The sequence below is a fragment of the Carassius carassius genome, chromosome 43 (assembly GCF_963082965.1).
Source record: "Carassius carassius chromosome 43, fCarCar2.1, whole genome shotgun sequence".
Taxonomy (NCBI): domain Eukaryota; kingdom Metazoa; phylum Chordata; class Actinopteri; order Cypriniformes; family Cyprinidae; genus Carassius; species Carassius carassius.
In genome coordinates this window covers 13,422,761-13,444,298 of record NC_081797.1, presented here as the reverse complement: position 1 = coordinate 13,444,298, position 21,538 = coordinate 13,422,761, and the positions used below count along the sequence as shown (strand labels likewise).

Below are 21,538 nucleotides of genomic sequence, written 5' to 3'. Positions count from 1 at the left end.
CATTTGGCAACTTCATCTTTGCACCCGTTTTTTTATTTTATTTTATTATTAAATACAATGGGCTACAACATGTATATAATTGTTCCATGAAAAAATCTGTGGGGGTGCTGAAGCACCTGCTAGTGCCCCCCATGCCAATTAATGTAGGCCTATTACTTTCTTCTTATTAGAGCTATTACTATTACTAGGTTACTTTTAATATTAAGTTAGTATTGCAATTAATTTGCCCCACAATTTCATAGCTCATCATCGCATAACTGACACACTGTGATGATAATGATCTAAGCTTACTCCGCACTGAAAATGTTTTTAAAAAGGTATTACAAATATTTGAGCAAAATGTTTATTTTGACAGTATTTTTAGTGTGCGTGCTTCGGCTGTACCCCCTAACACAATGTAAGTTGTGTTGTGCAGTATCTTGAGACGGAGATGCCAGAACTGCAGCTGACAGAATGCACTGTAGCATCTTACTATGATATTTCTTTAAAAGCAGGTCGTGGTGACTTCACGATAAATCACGAAAAATCAGCACATCACACACCCCTATTTCAAAACACAAATATTTACAAAGTTGTACTGGCAAGGCTTTGAAGCAAGCTGAAATAATGTACTTTTGTAATTCGAATCAACATTTGATGTGAATGTGAGTTTCAGCTGGAGCTGGAGACATAATACAGTGCATTACTTGATGTAGATGTTGTGTTTTGTTAGTAAATGTTTCATTATATTACTAGTGTTGCCTCCTCTGTTCACTATTACTCTACTGCATATATTGCATCTGACACTGGTGTCACTTAGTTTTGTAACGTGAGCCCACACATTCAAAAGTCTCACACTTCAATCCAAAAATAAAAAATAAAGCTGTGGGGGATACAAATTGTGGCTTTGAAACAGTTGAAAGTTGACTCTGCATTTCTTTTACTTCAGTTCCTTTTGTGGCATTCAAAATGAGGAAGAAGGTTCGACATAATCGTCTTGCCACCCCACAGAGGCCTCCTTCGCCCATCAAACCCTCACGTAACCGTGAGACCTTGACGTACGCCGAGGCTCAACGTATCGTCGAGCTGGAAATCGATGGCCGCGTGCACAGGCTCAGCATTTACGACAAACTGGATGTCATCGACAGCGACGACCCTTTAGCTCAGAAGATCAGCGAGTGCACCAGCAACAAGGAGAACACGGAAAAGCCACAGCAGGTCCTTGTACGCTCAGTGCGGCTCAAAAACAACCAGCAGAAGAAGAGCGCCACGTTGAAGACTGTGCAGGGTTCGCCAGCTCAGGGTAGGCTACCGGAGCCAAAGATTCGAATGGTTGAGTACAACCTCCCGGCAGTGCCACGGAGGCCGTCAGCATACTACACCTATGTGGAGAAGACGCTGGATGAGCTCGACGAGGAGGTGGAATATGACATGGATGAGGAAGACTATGCATGGCTTGAGCTGATCAATGAGAAGAGGAAGACCGACGGCTATAGCCAGGTCTCTCAAAATGTCTTCGAGTTTCTCATGGACCGCTTTGAGAAGGAGTCTTTCTTCGAGAGCCAGGGCCAAGGAGACCCCCAGTCGCTTATTGACGAGGACGCTGTGTGCTGCATCTGCATGGATGGCGAGTGCCAGAACAGTAACGCGATTCTGTTCTGCGACATGTGCAATCTCGCCGTGCATCAGGAGTGCTACGGTGTCCCCCACATCCCGGAGGGCCGCTGGCTTTGCCGCCACTGCTTAAATTCTCCCTCGCAGCTCGCTGAATGCATATTCTGTCCGAATAAAGGTGGAGCACTTAAGAGAACAGATGATGATCGCTGGGGACATGTGGTCTGTGCCATCTGGGTCCCCGAAGTCGGTTTTACCAATACGGTTTTCATCGAACCCATCGATGGTGTGGCTAACATTCCTCCAGCTCGCTGGAAACTCACCTGTTACCTGTGCAAGAAGAAGGGAGTGGGTGCTTGCATTCAGTGCAGCAAAGCCCACTGTTACACAGCTTTCCATGTGAGCTGTGCTCAGAAAGCTGGCCTCTACATGAAGGTGGAGCCCATCAAAGAGGTCAATGAATCTGGAGCTACTACGTTCTCTGTGAAGAAAACGGCGTACTGTTGCTCTCATACACCTAACGGTTGTGTGAGGAGACCCCTCACTATATACGAGGACTCCAAACCCAAGAACGGTTTATGTCATAAGGCTGCTCACAGGGATAGAGCAAAGGGATGCCAGAAGAAGAAGAACAAAAAGCCCGAATCAGAGCCAGTTGGAGTGGTTCCGGCGGTTTCTGGGCCTAGTATTACACCTAAAAGGTAGTATAAATGTTTTTCTGCAAATATGTTTTTAATCCTTATTGTATTGAATGATTTTGACACTCTGTGATTCCCTCTGTTCTTACAGTTTCAACACAATCCTCAATCAAGTTTCTCTCCAGAAGAAGAGGATGTTTGTGGAACGGGTTCTAAGTTACTGGATGCTCAAGAGGCAGTCAAGGAATGGTGTCCCACTAATAAGGCGCCTGCAGACTGCCATACAGAGGCAAAAAGAACCAGAACAGGTAATGTAATGACTAAATGCAATGCAACAGGGCTGTCAGTTTCATATGCATATGACAGCCCAAGTCATATGCATATGAATTTACTTATACATTTACAGTGGGTACGGAAAGTATTCAGACCCCCTTAAATTTTCACTCTTTGTTATATTGCAGCCATTTGCTAAAATCATTTAGGTTAATTTTTTTCCTCATTAATGTACACACAGTGCCCCATTTTGACATTTTTGCACATTTATTAAAAAAAAAAAACTGAAATATCACATAGTCCTAAGTATTCAGACCCTTTGCTCACTATTTAGTAGAAGCACCCTTTTGATCTAATAGAGCCATGAGTCTTTTTGGGAAAGATGCAACAAGTTTTTCACACCTGGATTTGGGGATCCTCTGCCATTCCTCCTTGCAGATCCTCTCCAGTTCTGTCAGGTTGGATGGTAAACGTTGGTGGACAGCCATTTTCAGGTCTCTCCAGAGATGTTCAATTGGGTTTAAGTCAGGGCTCTAGCTGGGCCATTCAAGAACGGTCACAGAGTTGTTGTGAAGCCACTTCTTCGTTATTTTAGCTGTGTGCTTAGGGTCATTGTCTTGTTGGAAGGTGAACCTTCGGCCCAGTCTTAGGTCCTGAGCATCCAGGATATCCCTGTACTTCCCCTCGATTGCAACCAGTCGTCCTGTCCCTGCAGCTGAAAAACATCCCACAGCATAATGCTGCCACCACAACGCTTCATTGTTGGGACTGTATTTGACAGGTGATGAGCAGTGCCTGGTTTTCTCCACACATACTGCTTAGAATTAATGCCAAAAAGTTCTATCTTCATTGGTTTCTTCTTTACCTCTCTCACCAAGGCTCTTCTCCCCCGATAGCTCAGTTTGGCCGGACGGCCAGCTCTAGGAAGGGTTCTGGTCATCCCAAACGTCTTCCATTTAAGGATTATGGAGGCCACTGTGCTTTAAGGAACCTTAAGTGCAGCAGAAATTTTTTTGTAACCTTGGCCAGATCTGTGCCTTGCCACAATTCTGTCTCTGAGCTCTTCAGGCAGTTCCTTTGACCTCAAGATATTTGCTCTGACATGCACTGTGAGCTTTAAGGTCTTATATAGACAGGTGTGTGGCTTTCCTAATCAAGTCCAGTCAGTATAATCAAACACAGCTGGACTCAAATGAAGGTGTAGAACCATCTCAAAGATGATCAGAAGAAATGAACAGCACCAGAGTTAAATATGAGTGTCACAGCAAAGGGTCTGAATACTTAGGACCATGTGATATTTCAGTTTTTCTTTTTTAATAAATCATGCAAAAATTTCAACAATTCTGTGTTTTTATGGGGTGCTGTGTGTACATTGAGGAAAAAAAAATGAACTTAAATGATTTTAGCAAATGGCTGCAATATAACAGTGAAAATTTTAAGGGGGTCTGAATACTTTCCGTACCCACTGTATGCATTTAGCAGACGCTTTTTTCCAAAGCGACTTAGTGCATTTAGTCTACAAATTTTTAACAGTAGCCTATGTGTGTTCCCTGGGAATTGAACCCACAACCTTTTGCGCTGCTAACGCAATGAGCCACAGGAATTTTGAGTGAGGATTTGTTTTTGAATGACAGGCGCCGCGCGTTGAGGACCATCAAGCTCTGACAGAGCAGTTAAAGGACTGGCATCGTTTACGGCATGACCTGGAGCGCGCTCGCTTGCTGCTGGAGCTCATCCGCAAGAGGGAGAAGCTAAAGAGAGAGGAGGTACGGTGGTCATCGTGATATGATGTGGCATCAGGTGGAAGAGAAAGACCTGACTTTTTATGTATAACTTACTATTAACTTGGTATCATAAAACTGGTACTTTTGTCGTATGTAGCTACATGAAAAGTGTGTTTTGCTAAAGTTAATGTAATCCTTCCCCTCATGCAGATGAAGTTGCAGCAGTCGGTTTTGGAGATGCAGCTCACTCCGTTCCCTGTCCTGCTGCGAGCAGTGATGGATCAGCTGCAGGAAAAAGACCAGGCTAAAATCTTTGCCCAGCCTGTCAGCATCACAGAGGTACGTCTGTCTCATTTCTGTGTGCTGTTAGTCATGTTGACCTGATCAAAATGTATTTATTTTTTACAAAAAGGGTTTTTCAGATTGGGGAAAAAATTATTAAAAAAATAAATAATTATCATAAACCGAATTTGACATCATTAAGGTTTTATTTTGCTCTCTGGTTTTTAGAAATTGTTTCATAAAAAACTAATCTCATTTATTTTTCTTCTTTTCTTGTACTATGAAAATAGTAGTAGGATTGTCTGAAAAATTGCTTTGGAAGAGGATTTTTTTCACACAATGTTATTAAAACTTGTTAGGTTATTAAAATATTGTATTATATGAAAGGTATAGTATTATATGAAAATGTTGAATTAGAAAATTTAAATGCAAGTAAATTTTTTTCTTTTTAAATATATTTTCAATTTATAATTTATATGTAATAAACTCATATTTTAGTGATTTATTTTAGCTTTAGTGCAATAGTAATATAAAAGCCAATTATTTGATTTTGAAACCTTGTTTGTTTGTTTTTTAATATATAAATAGGTTGCTGTACATAAATATGATACTTTATATTTTTGGAAAGGTGTTACCCATAACATTGTCATCATTTTTTTTTGGCATCAGTGTTTAAAAATCACACTTTTTAAGTGTACATGTAATTCCTAGTTTTATTCCATGCTTGATTTTCTCTCTTATGTTTAGGTTCCTGATTATCTAGACCACATCAAGCACCCTATGGACTTCTCCACGATGAGAAAGCGCATCGACACCCATGGGTATAAGAACCTGGATGAGTTTGAGGATGACTTCAACCTCGTTATAAACAACTGCATGAAGTACAACGCCAAGGACACCTTTTTCTACCGCACTGCTGTGCGTCTGCGAGATCACGGTGGAGCGATCCTCAGGAAAACCAGACGGGACGCCGAACGGATAGGCTTTGACTTCGCCAGTGGAATGCACCTCACTGAGCCTCCTAAGATAGAGCCACCTCCAGCATTGACCTGGGATGATGGTAAGGACAAATCAGTTAGATTTCTCCTCTCTTTTAGGTTTTAGACTACTTAAATTTGAAAATCACAACCTTGGGTTTGTTGGTGAACATTATGGATTTTATTCTGCGTTTGTTCCAGTTGACCGACTGTTAAACCCAGCCAATCGCGAGCACATGTCTAGGGAGGAACAATTGAATAAGCTGTTAGAGATGCTGGATTTAACCACTGCCATGAAGTCATGCCCTTCTCGGAGCAAACGGCTCAAGCTGCTCAAAAAGACCATTAGTGATGTGCGAATGGAAATGGGTCACAAAATGGAGCCCCCTTCATTGGAGCAGAATAATCCTGAGGAAAAAGCGCCTCTTATTCTACCACATGCCACTGAGGAAGAAGGTGCAATTCTTTTAAATCACATTCACATAGTAGCTGAAACCACTTAATTTTACACATAATTTTAGCAATATAAACTATGGGGTCCACAATTTCTGAGACCTCTTATTATTAGTGTTACTATTACATGTAATGTTTTGTTAAAAATAAATTATTAAAATACATCCATTTACATTTCTTTAAGTAAGTATTTAATTTCCTCAGTATAAATTATTTATATTAACAACACCACTTTGAACATTCTTAAAAATAATTAAGAAAGATTTTTTTTTAAATCATTTAAAAAGGTTTAAATGGAAAAATAAAACTTTTTTCAGTGTGAAGGCATATTTTAATTCTCTTCATTAACAGCTGGTCAAAGCTTCCCCTAAGAACTGTGATGCTCTTTAAAACGGGTTTGTGTTAAATATCTGATCTATCATTACAGGTGTCAAGTCATTACCTCCAAAACTTGAGCCTTCAGACTCTGTGCCACTCCTGAAAAACTCAGACAGTCCCTGTGAACCTCCGACACTGAAACCCATAGAGCCCAACCCTGAAAAGTGCCCGAAAAAGGTCAAATTTGACGGGGAGAAATTCTCTACCTCACTTCTAAATGGTCTCTCCTCTGACGTTATGCCCTCTGAAAATAACGTCATGGTCGCTACCTCCACTCTTACCGAACCAGTGAATATGGTCAACCGACGGACAGCTGTGCTGTTTCGAAAGTCAAAGAGTCCGCAGAAGCCGTTGAACATGAGTCAGTCCTCATTTGATTGCCCTCAGCTAGGCACTAAGACGTTCCTGTCCGTGGTCATCCCTCGCCTCGAAACCCTGCTCCAGCGCAGGAAGAGGACGCGCAGTGCTAGCGGAGACAGTCAGGACGAGGATGAGTGTCCGATTAAACGCTTGGATACTGGTAAACAGCTTTCTCTTTTGATTCCAAGAAACCGTTTCCTTCCCTCCCTGGGCATATTATAAACATTGTTTTGTACTTACAGGCTTGTCTAATGGCTTTTCTGAGCCAAAGAAAGGGCTAAATGTGAATCGGCCGTCAGAGCCTCGGCGCCGCTGTGCTTCAGAGTCCAGCATTTCCTCCAGCGGAAGCGGGAGCGTACAGGAAAACACGAGGTGAGAACTAGTACATTAAATAAAAGACATTTAGTATGCAGTATTTTTCAGGCTTTTAGTTATGGTGAATTAAATTCCTGTCTTACAGTGATGACAGTCACACAAAGAGCGGGAAAGGGAAGCTGGCGATGACGAGACGAAACACGATGGACGATAAAAAAGAACTGGTCAATTGTGTGGAACCAGGGAACATTTCCAAAGCCAACAAGTCGGCAGCAGGTAAGTGTCCAGCTTTATGCAGCCGTGAGCGGGTATGATGGATTTTACACCCGCCCCATCCTTCAGTTCAGAGAAATGGGTCAGACCCGTTCTGGCAGCTGCATTGGTGTCCCGCCAGCTCTGTGGAAGCTCACTGTCCTTCCTTCTGCTTGCTTTGCCACTAACCTGCTCTTCATGGCTTTGTCTAACACAAAGACCGCTGCGTACTGCCGTAGTGTCTGCATGTGTGAAACCCTCCTGTTTTAATAATCATCACGGCTTATCCTGTCTTTCTGGGTAGTTGCTGCTTATGTTTGCTCTTTAACATGGCACTTAAAGAGACCGTTCATCTGAAAATAAAAATTCTCATTTATTCAGCCTCATGTCATTCCAAATTATTTTCTTTTACCCTAATAAGACACGTGAAATATTCATTTGTGCCTTTCTTGCCCATTCAAAGTGATAAGAATTCACAATAACTATTATAATCCGATTAGCATCCAAACCATTGCACAGTAACTTTTATTTCCAATGCACACCGCAGTTCTGCTGTCTGCCACTTTAAATGGTTAAATTATTTATCAGACTGCATGATTAATTCACAATAACATATATATATATATATATATATATTGCAATAGCTATATTTCTTATTTATACTACGTAATCAGATTTAGCCAATATTGACGTTTTTTATTTTATAGCAGAGGAGATTTTTCAGCGAGCAGAGACTTAAATGTTGGAAAGTTCTTTACCCAAATCTATTGTATAAATTCAGAGGAAACTCAGAGATTTCAGAAACCTCATATGGACTATTATTATGCAATTTTTGAAGCTTGACAATCCCTGTTCTTGCATAGAAAAATGTATGAAGAATCAGTGTAGCCTTTGCGTTTAAGAAAAGCACATGGTTACTTTTGAACTATTTGAGGGTAAGTAAATGATAGAATTAGATTTTTTTTTGATGAACTAACCCTTTAAAAGTAAATTCATCCATAACAGTATTTTCTGAACGATTTCCTCGATCGCTTAACATTAATATGCTGAGTGAAATCTTTTGGCCTGCCACGCTTTTTCCCAGAAATACAAAGCTTACATCTGCATTCTGACTCGCAAGCATGTCAGAGTCTGATTGGGCTCAATAGTCACATGACATGTTTGACCTTTCCAGACCAAACCAAAACCATTTTCAGCACATTTCTTAATTTTGTTTTAGTAGAAATAAATAAATATATTCTTTGGAAGTGCCATTAGAGGCGTAATAGTGTCTGGTGAATGGCTCTGCATGCTTCCGTTAAAGAAATGACCCACTGCTGCCGATTTCTGATTGGCTAAATACTGCCATGGCTCTTGAGGTGTTCTGCACCATTTTTTACGGTGAACCCCTCATAACTTTCCATTATTCCTACTTTCATAGAGATTGACAGCAGCAATATTTGGATGCCTGCTAACACTACATCACTAAATCTGGAGCCCCTTAAACTAGTTTGGGCCAAACTTAGTGGATATCCTTCCTATCCTGCCTTGGTGAGTGTGCATGTGTGCATGCAGTCAGAGACTGGTTCTCCTTCACTTCCTCTTCATTATTTCATGCATCAGCCTCCACAGTGGCCAACAGTCAACCATAACATTATTTCCAGGTGATAGAACCAGGATGTGTATGTGCATACATCTGTTTTATGTGTGTGTGTGTGAGCGAGCGTGAACAGAAGTGTGCATGCGTTCCTGTGTTTTGTGGCAGCCATTCCCATTTCCAACAGTTTATACATTAGCAGTCACAGGCACACTCTTGAGTTACCAGGTTACAGGCATTTCGAGATGTGCGTTGGAAGGTTAGTATTGTTTTGATGGCCTCTCTGCCCACATGTAGATCATAGATCCACAGATGTCTCGGGCGGGTTGCCATCTCAACGACGAGTACATTCCCACCCCTCCACGGGACGTGCTCAGGGTCGGAGAGCTGATGCAGTTCAGGTCCAAGGAGAAACTCTTCCTCGTCCGCTTCTTCGACAGCAAACGCAACTGGTGAGAAGTCTTGCATTCAGAGAAACAATCAAATATTTCCACAATTACAGCAAAATGTGTTCATGTGTCTGACATCAGTGGTCTTGGGGCAGTTTTTTGCTAAATATTTTTAGGGTATTTAAACATGTTAAGTAGTAAAATATTTTCAGAAAGATATGCCAAATTATTTGGTACACATTATCTTTAAGGTGTCTAGTAAAATATATGCATTCACATATATTCAGTTTTGTTGAGTGTGGTCACAGAATGAGTAAACATGTTGATCGTCACAATAGTGACTGGTGGGATAAGTGAACTTAGGTATACAATATAAATCCAGCTGCAGTTGTTAGTGAAAATTACACTAAAATGTTGCACTAAATTAAAAGTTCAAATGTTACATTTTGCATGTTTATTCAAAGCATTAGAAAACATGACTGTGGAAAAAAAATACATATTTAAAATAATGCTTATTAACCAATTATAATTAAATTGCTTAACTATTAAAAAAAAAACCTGTGTCATGTAGGCTATGCATGCATAGCTAAATACAAAGGGAGGAAAGCCAGTCATGCAGTGGGATGTGGAACAAAAACCCACCATAAAGTCTCGAGAGATGTTTTTAAAAAGTTGAATTTACATAAATTTTACATGGCTTTCTAAACATGCAGCTTTCTTGTGCGAGACATGAGTCCAACGTTGTCCCTCTCAAAAATGTGCGAAATATGCGTTGTGTGAACGGCTTGGCTTTCAGTTTTGATGTAAACAAGATCTTCTCCACAATGATGTTCTCTTTTTTTTCTAGTGGCTTCAACTGAATAGGCTAACATAAATCTTATAATGCAAAGACACTTACATCGTCATCGCATCTCGTGCGCCACTGATAAAGGTCAAGTATACTTCGGCCGTCCACATTGTCATTTTCGACATCCAAAAATTGGCACTTTATTGCGGGGCAGTTTGGGGCGGGTCACTAAAAACAAAAAAAATTAAATCCGTTTATGGTGCGTGGAATTTAGTGGTGAGAAATATGAGTCAGTGGATTACATGAAAGAGAACGATTCGTTCACCTAAAATATTCGTTCACAAACGAACCATCACTAGTACAATTCCCTATAGCCTATATTAAATATTTGGAATATTTTCATATTTTATTGGGTTCTTTGATAAGGTTACAATACGAAGTTCTAAGTAGCAACGTAACTTCCGTGATGTCCCCGATGGGCGGGTCGGGGCGGATAAAGAAATTTTACTTTATTTGCGGGGCGGGTTGGGGCGGGCCAAATAATTTCGTAAAAGTGGGACCCGTGGGTTGAAAAAAAAGCCGACCAGCGCATCACTAGCGGACGCAGCTGTACGAGACGGAAAGGAACACGGATTGTGAAGTATACCGGGGGCTTATAAGGCAGCCTCCTTAATGCACACCTAAAATTCGAATGCAACGTTTTTTCTTTAGAATGTGGATTTTTATTTTAAATTCGACGAATATTCTAAATAATTCAAATTTGACAACCCTAACAAATAAATTATTAATAGTAATTACTGTTTATAGCACAATGTTTATTTTTGTAGCAAATGAAAAAACCTATATTTATATTAAATAACTATATATTGATTGTAGGTTTATTTTTAAAATTATTTAAAATGAATATTGAATTATAATTATAGAATGATGCTTTCTTTAGTTGTGGCTTTAGTACATTGACAGTGTAATTTAAAAAATATTTAAGAATACATAAAAATATTGTGTAGAGTTAAGAATCTTTAGACATTTGCACTGGAAAACAAGACTAAAATCACTCTTTTGCTGTGTTATCAAAGTATATTCAAATCCATTTTTATATTCTAGTGGGTGAGAGCAGAGCCTTGAGCTCTCTTTTTTTGAGCTCTTTTTTTATTTTATTTATTTTTTATCTAAAATAATGGAGATTAGTAGGAATTACCTTTTTCTTAGGAGTTTGACTTTTTATGCCATTTTAAAATAACTGTGCTTCATCAGGCAATGGCTTCCTAAATCCAAGATGGTACCGTTCGGAATCGACAAGACCTTAGACCGAAGAAAAATGTTGGAAGGCAGATCGTCAGGCATCCGTAAAGCTGTGCAAAGCGCCTTCAACCGTGCCATGAACCACTTGAGCCTTGTCCAGGACTTAGGCGCTGGAGATTAACGGAGCTCTATGTTGGAGGGTTTCATCGAGCCCCACGTTTACCCAACGCTACGCTTCCGTATCAGACTGGCCCTTCCTCCCAATTCTGTTAGGAGCCGGCGAGCTTCTCAATGGACGAATGTGAGAGCGCCTTCACTCTCCTGTAATGTGCTGCAAGACTGCTGTGAACTCACACACTGCCATCTACTTTCCTTTACACTTCCATCACCATCCATGATACGCCTCGTGTTTAACTCTGGCTGTATATAACATCATCCTAAATTATCCAACACTAATTTATTATTTTTTTGGTTTGTACCGCACAAGACCTCCTGGAAGATTTCTACTCCAAGGTAATTTCTCAACTGCACTGAGGTGCGAACCCATCTGGTGCTACATCACGTGCAAAGCCTTGATCTTTCAAAGCGAGAGACTTTTGGAAGGGGCTGTCGCACCTACTGTATCAAACGTTTGTTTTTCTTCAGTTTTTTAACGGTTAAGTTATTGTAATGTCAATGCAAGCTTTTCTTCCTTGGCATTAACATGTTATCTACTTTTTTATATAAGAAATATTCTTATGGGACGCAACTAAGTGATGTTTGTAAATATTTATATAAAGCTAAGAAATTATATACATGTAATACTTTAGAGTGAGTAAAAAAAAAATTGGAGAAGAGGAAACAACAGTAGCGATGAAAGCCAGAAGTGCATCACACATGCAAAACCAAATATTTTGCTGCCCAGTTTTTCTTCTTTATTTTGGAATGTTTATCTCTTTTTTTTCATATTGGTTTGTGTGAATGTTTCAGGCAGGTAATATGAAAAAAATCCCTCAAGTTGTTGCTTTTTTATTTCACTGTGCTTTCGGGAACCGTATTGTAGGTCTGAATAAAGATGTGCCTGTACAAATGTGTTGTATTAGGACAAAGAAAAGTATGCAAAACTTTATATTCAGATTAGGCATATTTTGGTGGAAGCTGTGTTTGCCTATTTTTGCTTTGTGTGTGGGTGTTTTAATCATAGCCGTCTGTTGTGATTGTTTAACTGTCTCTCTCTCTCTCCAGTATGGATTCTGGGTAGCATTCTGGGTTAAAACACTTTTTGTATGAATGTCTTGTATTGACCGGTACTCTTGTTTCTTTTCTCTGGGAGGATCACATTATAGCCAATGATAGTGAGTGCTGGCCAGATCCAGTATTTTTTAAGTACACTGAAAATAAACACAAAAAAATTACAAATGGTTGTGTTTGCCTTTTTAAAGGTCATTTTTTTTAAACGTTCTCTTTTAAACTTTAATGTTCTTTTACAAATGGTCTGCTTTTAACTGCTAAGTGGATTGAACTAAAAATAAACCATTTTTTTTTTAAATGGTAATGTTTTAAACTACAGTGTTGTAATTTTGTTGATGATGAATTAGTTTAGATTTTTTTTATCATAACAAATGTACAGTATTTTGAAATATTCATTGTTTTTTATTTGCTATTTGTTACTTTAGTACTTAAAAATGAATTTAGTACATGAAAATGTAATTTTGAAGGAAAGTGTAAGATGGAATTTTAATTGTAATTAACATTATATATCAGATCTGTACGATAACCTTGTGGGCAGCACAGCGACAGATAACAAAAACAAAAAGTATTCTAGTAGCATTGGAAAGTTTTGGTTGAACCCCTGATGTCACATGGACTACTTTACCAATGTCCTTGCTAAGTTTCTGTGCCTTGACCATGGAAGTGTCCTTGCTATCCATGGAGGGTCAGAAAGCTCTCAGATTTCATCAAAAAGATCTTAATTTGTGTTCAGAAGATGAACGAAAGTCTCAAGGGGAATGACATGAGGGTGAGAAATTAATGACAGAATTTTCATTTTTGGGTAAACTATCCCTTTACCATGAATCCATTCTAGTGTTTCCTCTGATACAAACAAACACCAATCAGAAAATATTTTAAACTTTAAACGGTCAATGTGCACCACAGGATACACTCTTTAGTCTCTTGTAGGAGTCACGTGGAAGAATTGTTCATCCAATACTATAATCATTATCATAGTTGAGGTTGTTTGGAGTATGGGATCGCATGACTTGGTTCTAATTTTCTGTTTTTGTTTTCTCAGTTTGACCTAAAGCCAACATGTCCACCCATGTGGCTGCACATTTAGAAAATGTAGAATCTTTAAAACTTTTTTTTATGTATGGTTGAACAGCGTAATCAATGATCAGTTTTGTTTATAATCCTCAGCTGTAATGCCTTTAAGAAAAAGCTTGTGTTAAATATATTTTACAAGCTGTCTCATAACTGAATTTGCTCTCAATGTATGCTGCGGGTCACTAGATGGCGCTGTTGAACCGAGCACAGGGCTGATGTGGAGCTCTGACACAATGTGATTGTAAACGATCTCTATCTCTCTTCCAAAGTTTAATAATCTTCCAGCAAGGTCAGCACTGTCGGTTGTAAAAGCAGATTAAATAGGCCTTTTATTCCGGATCAGCAGTACCTGTTCCAGAGATGTCTGGCTTGTCATCCAACAAGCACTGCTGTGCGATTTCTCTTTCTGTTTGTCTCTTCTTCATCTCTTCCTCTCGTCCTGTGTCTCTGTTTATCACAGTTTGCATTCTCCACTGGTGTGCTTTCATCTGCAAACATACCAAATAGCGAAAAGGTGCCTCTATCTCCTCAGTCAGCCTTTATAATGGATGTGATTAGATATGCTGAAACAATCATCCGTCCATCTGGTCCTGTCATATACTTTCCTTTATAGTTTTAATATTATATGAATTTGACTGACTGACTGTATAATTCTGCTTGTTAAACGGTCACTTGACGAATACATAAATAAAGGGGCATTAAAGATTAATTTGAAATGAATTTATTCTATTACATGAAAGCAAGAGATCACATGCATCATGTGAAGGATATGAAAGCAATATGCAGGAAATTGGTTGCCAGGGACAACGGTCAGCATTCAACTAATAATGTAAATTATTTATTATTAAATTATCTAGGTTATATAAGGATGTATATAAGGATGTTTATTGAATGGTCTGTAGAAAATTATCTTATTTAAAATAGTAACAAGATATTATATTATATTATATTATATTATATTATTTTATATTATATTAATTCATATAGCAAGATATTGCGCTCATGTATATGCACTATTATGCAAACAGTAAACTAAAAGTGTTCGTGGGCCGCTGGTTTCTGCTCGTCAATCATTTGGCGCGGCGTGAAGTCCATATATGGAAAGGCGGAAGCTGACAGAGCCTTTAACTGAAGCGTTCTCGCGACATTGAGGTGTGCGAAATATTTATGATTTTTATGTGTCAACAACGGCTTAATAAACCAAACAACCTAAAAGGATTGAGAATATCACCTACAGACAAAAAATAATAATAGTAATAATTGTTAATCGCTAAACTAAACTGAAAGATTTGGCACGCTTGAAAGACGCCGAAATTGAGGTGTTAACAGGTTAATATTTATTCTATATAACTCAGTTAACCTTTTAAAAACGCTTACATCGCATTTGTAGCTTTTTAAATATATTAAACATCCGTGTAACCGTTTTTGAAACTTTTGTATGTTTTCATTTTTGTGTTCATTTGAAGAGTATGCACTCGTGGACTTTTCACTATCTGTATCACTCCGCTTGTCTATTTTTCCCCTTCATTCCAGATAAATTTTCATCAGTTTTAGTTTTTTTTTTGGATCTTGTTATGAGTCATTCGTTCATAAAAATGATTCGTTCATAAAAACTCATTTATTCTGGAACAAAACAAACCGTTGGAGAGCAACGGTTCATTCTGATGTGGCTAATCGGGCGGATGTAGAAGATAATTTTTAGGAAGGCAAGGGGGTGGCATGAGGACTGTGAGGGGTGGAAACAAAGTCCAACTTGAATCTTCAATAAAAGTTAAGGTTTGATCAAACAGGTTACATCAACACACAGATATCAAAATAAGCACCTGACATTTAAAAGAAATCACTCCCTCTTACTGTTTACACGAGAAGTACGAAATAGCTCTCTAAATATGTTTACTGTCCTAAGCTATGTGATCATAATATATGGTGTATGTGTTGACTTACATTCAACATTTTGTATTAAAGGTCCCATTCTTCGTGATCCCATGTTTTAAACTTTAGTTAGTGTGTAATGTTGTTGTTAGAGTATAAATAATATCTGTAAAATTCCTAAGCTCAAAGTTAAATGCCAAGCGAGATATTTTATTTAACAGAATTCGCCTACAAAAAACGACCCGTTTGGACTACATCCCTCTAGTTCCTACAGGAATGACGTCACTAAAATAGTTTTTAGACTAACCTCCGCCCACATGAATACACAAACAGGGGGGCATGGTCTTGTTGCGCTCCGACGGAGAAGAGGAAGAGTTGCGTTTGTGTTTGTCGCCATGTCGTCGAAACGCTGTTATTTTCATCTCTGAGTCCAATCACCTTTGTTTGGCCTTCCCAAGGACGCTGTACTTGGAGATTAATGGTTACAATTTATGTTTAACTCGGTTCCCGAAAATTATAATCCACATGTAAAACTCATAGACAGTAAAAGAAATGGACACAGCGACCCCATTGGAACTCAATTGAGACAAGTGAAGCCCATTTTTAGCGATTTTTAGCACTTCCGTTTCTGACTGCAGACTCAAACTAAGCTTGATGACGTCAGCAACCTGTCTGACAGATGTAAATCTTCTAGTAGCTGTGCGTGCAAACTGCCATCGTTAATCTTGCAGAGACGGCGAGCTTGAGTGGGGAGTTCTTTGGCGTGAGTGAGCAGGAGTAAGTATTCTGATTAATTATTTTGTATAGTATTTTAAAATGTAACGCCAGGGCTTCTCTCTTGACGTCTCCCCGATTGCCTGCGAGCTTCTCCTCCTGTCTGTACGGTAATTTCTCTACTGTGCGACAGAGAGTCGAGTGGTTATGACGCAATCGTTAGCCTATTTTTACAAAAACTGTTTCTACGGGGCCATAATGTAACACAGAAGGTAATGGAGCCCTTTATACATTGTCGTGTATCTTTAGAAATAAATAATGGACAAATGGAGTCTTTAAACGCCTCAGATGTAAAGTTATTCGCTGTCAAAGTGACGCCAAAATGAATGGGAGTCAATGGGATGCTAACGCAAGTGAAGTTCTGCTACAAGATGGCGGCACGCGGCCGACTTCCAACTTCCGGTCGACTTCCTTCCCGCCTGGTAATACTATGTGCAGCACATTTTGCTGAGGACAGCTTCCTCAATCTCAATCACTTTAATGCCGGATTCACACAAAGATTATTCTTGAAAGATGGAGCAGTTCCCTCTTTGTCTGGAGAATGCGTTGTTTATGGACCACAACCGCTAAGTGTATTTTATTATTTAAGTTGGTGCGTTTAACAGTTTCTGTAACTTACACAAAGGGCAACGCTGTTAAGCTTTGTTAACTAGATGTTAGGGCTGTGCAAAAAAATCAAATGTGATTTTCATGCGCATCTCGTCAGTAAAACCGCTCCTGTGATTATAAGTACATCTCCAGCACATGCTCCTGCACAATTGCTTCTCAAAACTACTCCAAAACTAGCCCAATTGCGTTTCCAGGAGGGCAGCATGCCCTCAGCTGTTGTCGAATCACAACACAGGAACCGCTGGCCCAATCAGAACTCGTTACGTATTTCTGAAAGAGGGACTTTATAGAACAAGGAAGTCATCAGCCGTTTTTATGACAGTGAAAACAGTGGTATACAGATAGGTGAATTGTGTGAAAATTACTGTGTTTTTTACACGCGAAACATGAACACATGTTATATTGCACACTGTAAACACAATCAAAGCTTCAAAAAAGCATGAAAAACGGGACCTTTAAGACAAACTACATGTCATAGGATGTCAATTTCAAATAAATGTGATGATATATTCAGCTTATTTATTTATTTATGTATAATAAAACTTGCAGTTTAAGTGTTAGTTTTATTATACATACCACAATATTAAATAAGTGACATAAAATCTATATGTTATCTTGAAAAAAAATTAATAATTGTCTCTTCGTTTTGAATGGATAGCAATATATTTAATCATGCCTATCTTCAATTAATCATGGCAACTTAAAAATGTTTTCTTAAGGGTCTATAAAAATTAAATATGATCTACATTTTGAGTTTCAGATATAATTTGATTGAATTTTTCGGTCTGAATTCACTTCACAAGATGTAAATTGATGGGCCTGATTCGTGTGGATCATTGTGATGTTTTTATCAGCTGTTTGGACTCTCATTCTGATGGCACCCATTCACTGCATGATCAATTGGTACATTTCTCCAAACTGTTCTGATGAAGAAACAAACTCCTCGACATCTTGGATAGCCTGAGGGTGAGTACATTTTCAGCAAATTTGAGCTATTCCAATCAGTGAAGGCTGTTTCTGTTTAACAAGTATTTTACCAATGATACACCTGTGGTACAAATGATACAAGCAAGAGAAATTAAGACATATCTGTCACCAATCAAACTGTCCCAGCATCCCTGCTGTGGGAAAACCAGATGCAAAAAGCAGCCAGTTTTAACTGGAAAACCTTACATATACAGTAGTATCCTTACATTTACTACCACGTTTTTTCTCTGGTGTGTGCAAATGGACACATGACTATAGTTCAGTCTCTACAGGGTTTCCAGAGTTAAAAAAAGAGTGAAATCAAGCCAGTCTTCAGTATGTGATCCAAGCCTTGAGCAACAAGAAATGCTGTTCTCCTGAAATCAGCAAAGGCACTGGAGAGCCATGTCTGATTAGCGATTATCTGTTCTGAATAATTAAATGTAAATTAATATTTGAATACACGTAAATGTATTCACAAAGAAACAAACTCCCCACCGCACTAAAGAGCAGACCAGAAGTGTAATCAATCATTTATTTAGTAGCGCTAAAGTGGGGATCTGAATCTAATTTGGAAACCTCCAAAAAGCATGCTGTCATAACCAAACCGTTTCAAAGAATATGAGTCAAAGGTTCTGTCTCAGAATAAAACTGGATAAAACTACCCTAAAGCTAATTTAAACGAGCTGGATAGAAGTTCATATATATATATTATTAGATTAATCTTTACTTGAGGTGTGGCAATGCTGACATCAGATATAACAAGATTGCAGGTTTTTAGCATTTTATGATGGATTGTCTTTAGTTTAATTGTGAGTATTTATTTAATTAAGAAAGCATTTTAAATAGACTCTGCCATTGCGTTAAAGTTTTTCCCTTCAGTGAATAATATAAAAACAACTGCAGAACAATATTCTTGTACCTCCAGACACTTCAAAATAACATCAATATTCACGAGTTCAGATGTGTCCTATTAACAAGGCCGGACGCCTGTTGTTTATCGTTGAACAGATTTGCATTGATGTTTGTTGTTTCCGTGACATTCTCCAAGGTTAATATTGATTTCAGAGGCTTGATTTAGAGAAGAACAAGATAAGTTTGACAATATTATTGATTACAGCTCAGTCAAATGTACAGTATCCTGTCTTTATACCATTCATCCATTGACAAACCCAATGAGAACGTTGGCAATCCAACATTTATCTGATCCATACACATATACACAGCCCCATGATCAAATTAAAGTGTCGGCTCCACGCGCCACATTTTAAAATGCGTGTTCTGTTCGATTTTCGATGGGGTTTGTTATGTTCTTGTGGAGTCTCGCAGGAATTATTCAGTGTTTTTGTTTTCTGTTTCACATGGATGTTTAACAATGTTGTAATGTATGTATATGAAACAACTTAAACTGGAATATATTTCTTTGTACCACATTGTAAAAAATTGAGTTTTCAAAACGTAAATAATGCAGAGTATTAATGCAAGAAGTTTTTCTACATGAAAAATTGTGTTGCTTGTAGTTTTCTTTGTAATGATTTGTGAAATATCTGATGGAAAATAGTAGCAAAGTAAATCCTAGACCTCTTCATTTTTTATTTTTTTTTGTACTAGTGATAAGCTTCAAAATAACCCAATGAAAAGCCACATGATGACTTAAATTTCAACAAAAGTGACCTTTTTGGATAACTGGTCAGTATTTGTATTGTCTTAAAAAAAAAAACAGCCCAAATAAGACTTTGTTTTGTAATAAAATAAAATAAAAAAATGTTTGAATAAATAAAATAATGAAATATGAAATCAAATAAAATTCAAATGAAATATTATGTATAAATAAAATATATTATAATATCAATAATAAATATTACTTTTCTCAATTAATTATAAGGTAATTTTAATTCTGAAAATCAGCATAAAATGAAAGTTGCAACTGACTTGACTTCACTACCATACTGTGACATTTTTCAATGTGAAATAGCTATTGAACAAGGAAAAAAAATGCTTAGACTTTATTTTATTCATCGGGTGCTGATTGAAATGTAAAAAAAGTGAGCATTACATGCTAGAATGGAGGCATGTTGAATGCAACTGGCTTAACTGAAGTGTGGTATTGCATACATTAGCAAAGAGAAGTGAGCATATAACATAAATATTTTAGAGTAGAATCACATGCACTGATATAAATGTTTTTTTTTTTACAGTGCATTTTTAAGAAACAATAAAATCCCTTCAATAGTGATTGTATTTTGTATTGCATCATGTATGTAAATGCCCTTAATTTATAGTGTTATCTACATCTTATACTGAGCACTATGGTTAAGCTGTACTCAAGCCCGGTGTTTTCAACGTCTTGTCTTAGGCCTCTTATTTATCACCGTTTCTTGGAAAGGAAGTATAATGAGTATCATCAGACTCTGATGAGAAATATAATTAGTCAGATGGGGAGGATTTCTGACATAATTACAGTGGCTGTTTCTGTCCGCTCGAATTAGGAATCAATGAAATTTGTTAATAGAGTCTGAGGCGATGGGATCCCATCATGCTCAGAAAGTTGGACGTATTCCTGGAACAAAACAGACAAAAGTTTATAAAATGACTTGAGGCTGTAAGAAGTAGATTGTAGAGGTAATGCAGCATTGACAAGACAAATGAATCAAACCCTTTTGCTATTGCTATTGAAACACCCCTAAAAAATTGGTTTGAATTCATTATTCAAATCAAATGCAGCTACACTAATTTGATCTGGAGAACAGTATATGTAATGTTTTTTTTTTTTTAATTATAATCCCTACAAATCTTATTTACCTTGTAACACACATCTTCATCTTTGACGTGTACTTCATTTTGCTTCTCTGTATAGGGAAACTTAACCATTTGAAATGCTGCAAAATGACTCACCATTAATATCTCTATCTTTTTTGTTCTGCTTAAAACTGTGAAACACCATTTCATGGTTCTGTGTTAAACAGCCCATTTTCCCTATAGTGACTCATCCTGGATTATGATTGCTTTTACTTTACTAAATAACGCCTCCTTCAACCAATTCCGTATTGTACAGGTTTGACAGCTTCTTGGTTAAGAAATTTGATGGTATGAACATTCTGGATATATTTATATTCAGTAAAAGGTTCACTGCCACAAATATGCCAGAATCAAACTTTGGGATACTGAGATATTGCTGGTCTTTTCCAAACATTCATATTAGCAGCAGGCATAACAGCTCCCTGCTGGAAATTCCTTTTCTTTGATTGGTCATAGCTCGCGTCAGTAGCATATCTCTGAACAACACATTGTTACCTTAAAAAACCTTTGGTTTTTAAACAGTAATTCTAGCAGTAGCTTAAATTTTTTTCTCCTTTTGTTTATCTTTTTTTCAAAAAAAACTATCAAAAAATTGTTTGAAAAAAAAATATATCTGGATATTGAAGTGCAATGTTGATAATTACATCCATCAATTTTATGACCTCACTTGTTTTGTTTTAAAAGTTTGGAAATGAAATGGGTTCCAGCATATAAGTAACTATGTATAAATGCTGAAAAGCAAATAGGAAGGTGATATATATTATTGCTATTATAAAACATTGTTTTGTAGTTACCAAGAATTAAGCATACAATTGAGACATCTCTATTTTACTATAATTACGCATTCAAATAAAGGAAACAGTAAGGTAAACATTAATACAGAGTTCTGGCATGAAACTCTAGATGGCGCAGTCCGATAGGTCTAACTCAATCTGACCGAATGACATCATGTATCGGTAGCCTATGAGCTCACTG

At 37.8% G+C, this 21,538-nt stretch overlaps 1 protein-coding gene across 2 annotated transcripts; it reads left to right on the top strand.

Moving 5' to 3' along the window:
* Positions 1 to 937: 937 nt before the first annotated feature.
* Positions 938 to 12,429, top strand: LOC132125365 (bromodomain-containing protein 1-like). 2 transcript variants are annotated; one of them, XM_059536741.1, is made up of 12 exons: positions 938 to 2,294; positions 2,383 to 2,539; positions 4,139 to 4,270; positions 4,439 to 4,567; positions 5,258 to 5,570; positions 5,689 to 5,943; positions 6,368 to 6,838; positions 6,921 to 7,050; positions 7,139 to 7,269; positions 8,666 to 8,775; positions 9,119 to 9,273; positions 11,252 to 12,429. In XM_059536741.1, the coding sequence occupies exons 1-12, from the start codon at positions 949 to 951 to the stop codon at positions 11,418 to 11,420; spliced, it is 3,498 nt and encodes a 1,165-aa protein (XP_059392724.1). In that variant the 5' UTR covers positions 938 to 948; the 3' UTR covers positions 11,421 to 12,429. The 2 variants fall into 2 exon arrangements, with proteins under 2 accessions (XP_059392724.1, XP_059392725.1); XM_059536742.1 differs by lacking the exon at positions 8,666 to 8,775 and having other exon boundaries at positions 11,252 to 11,409.
* Positions 12,430 to 21,538: the final 9,109 nt, after the last annotated feature.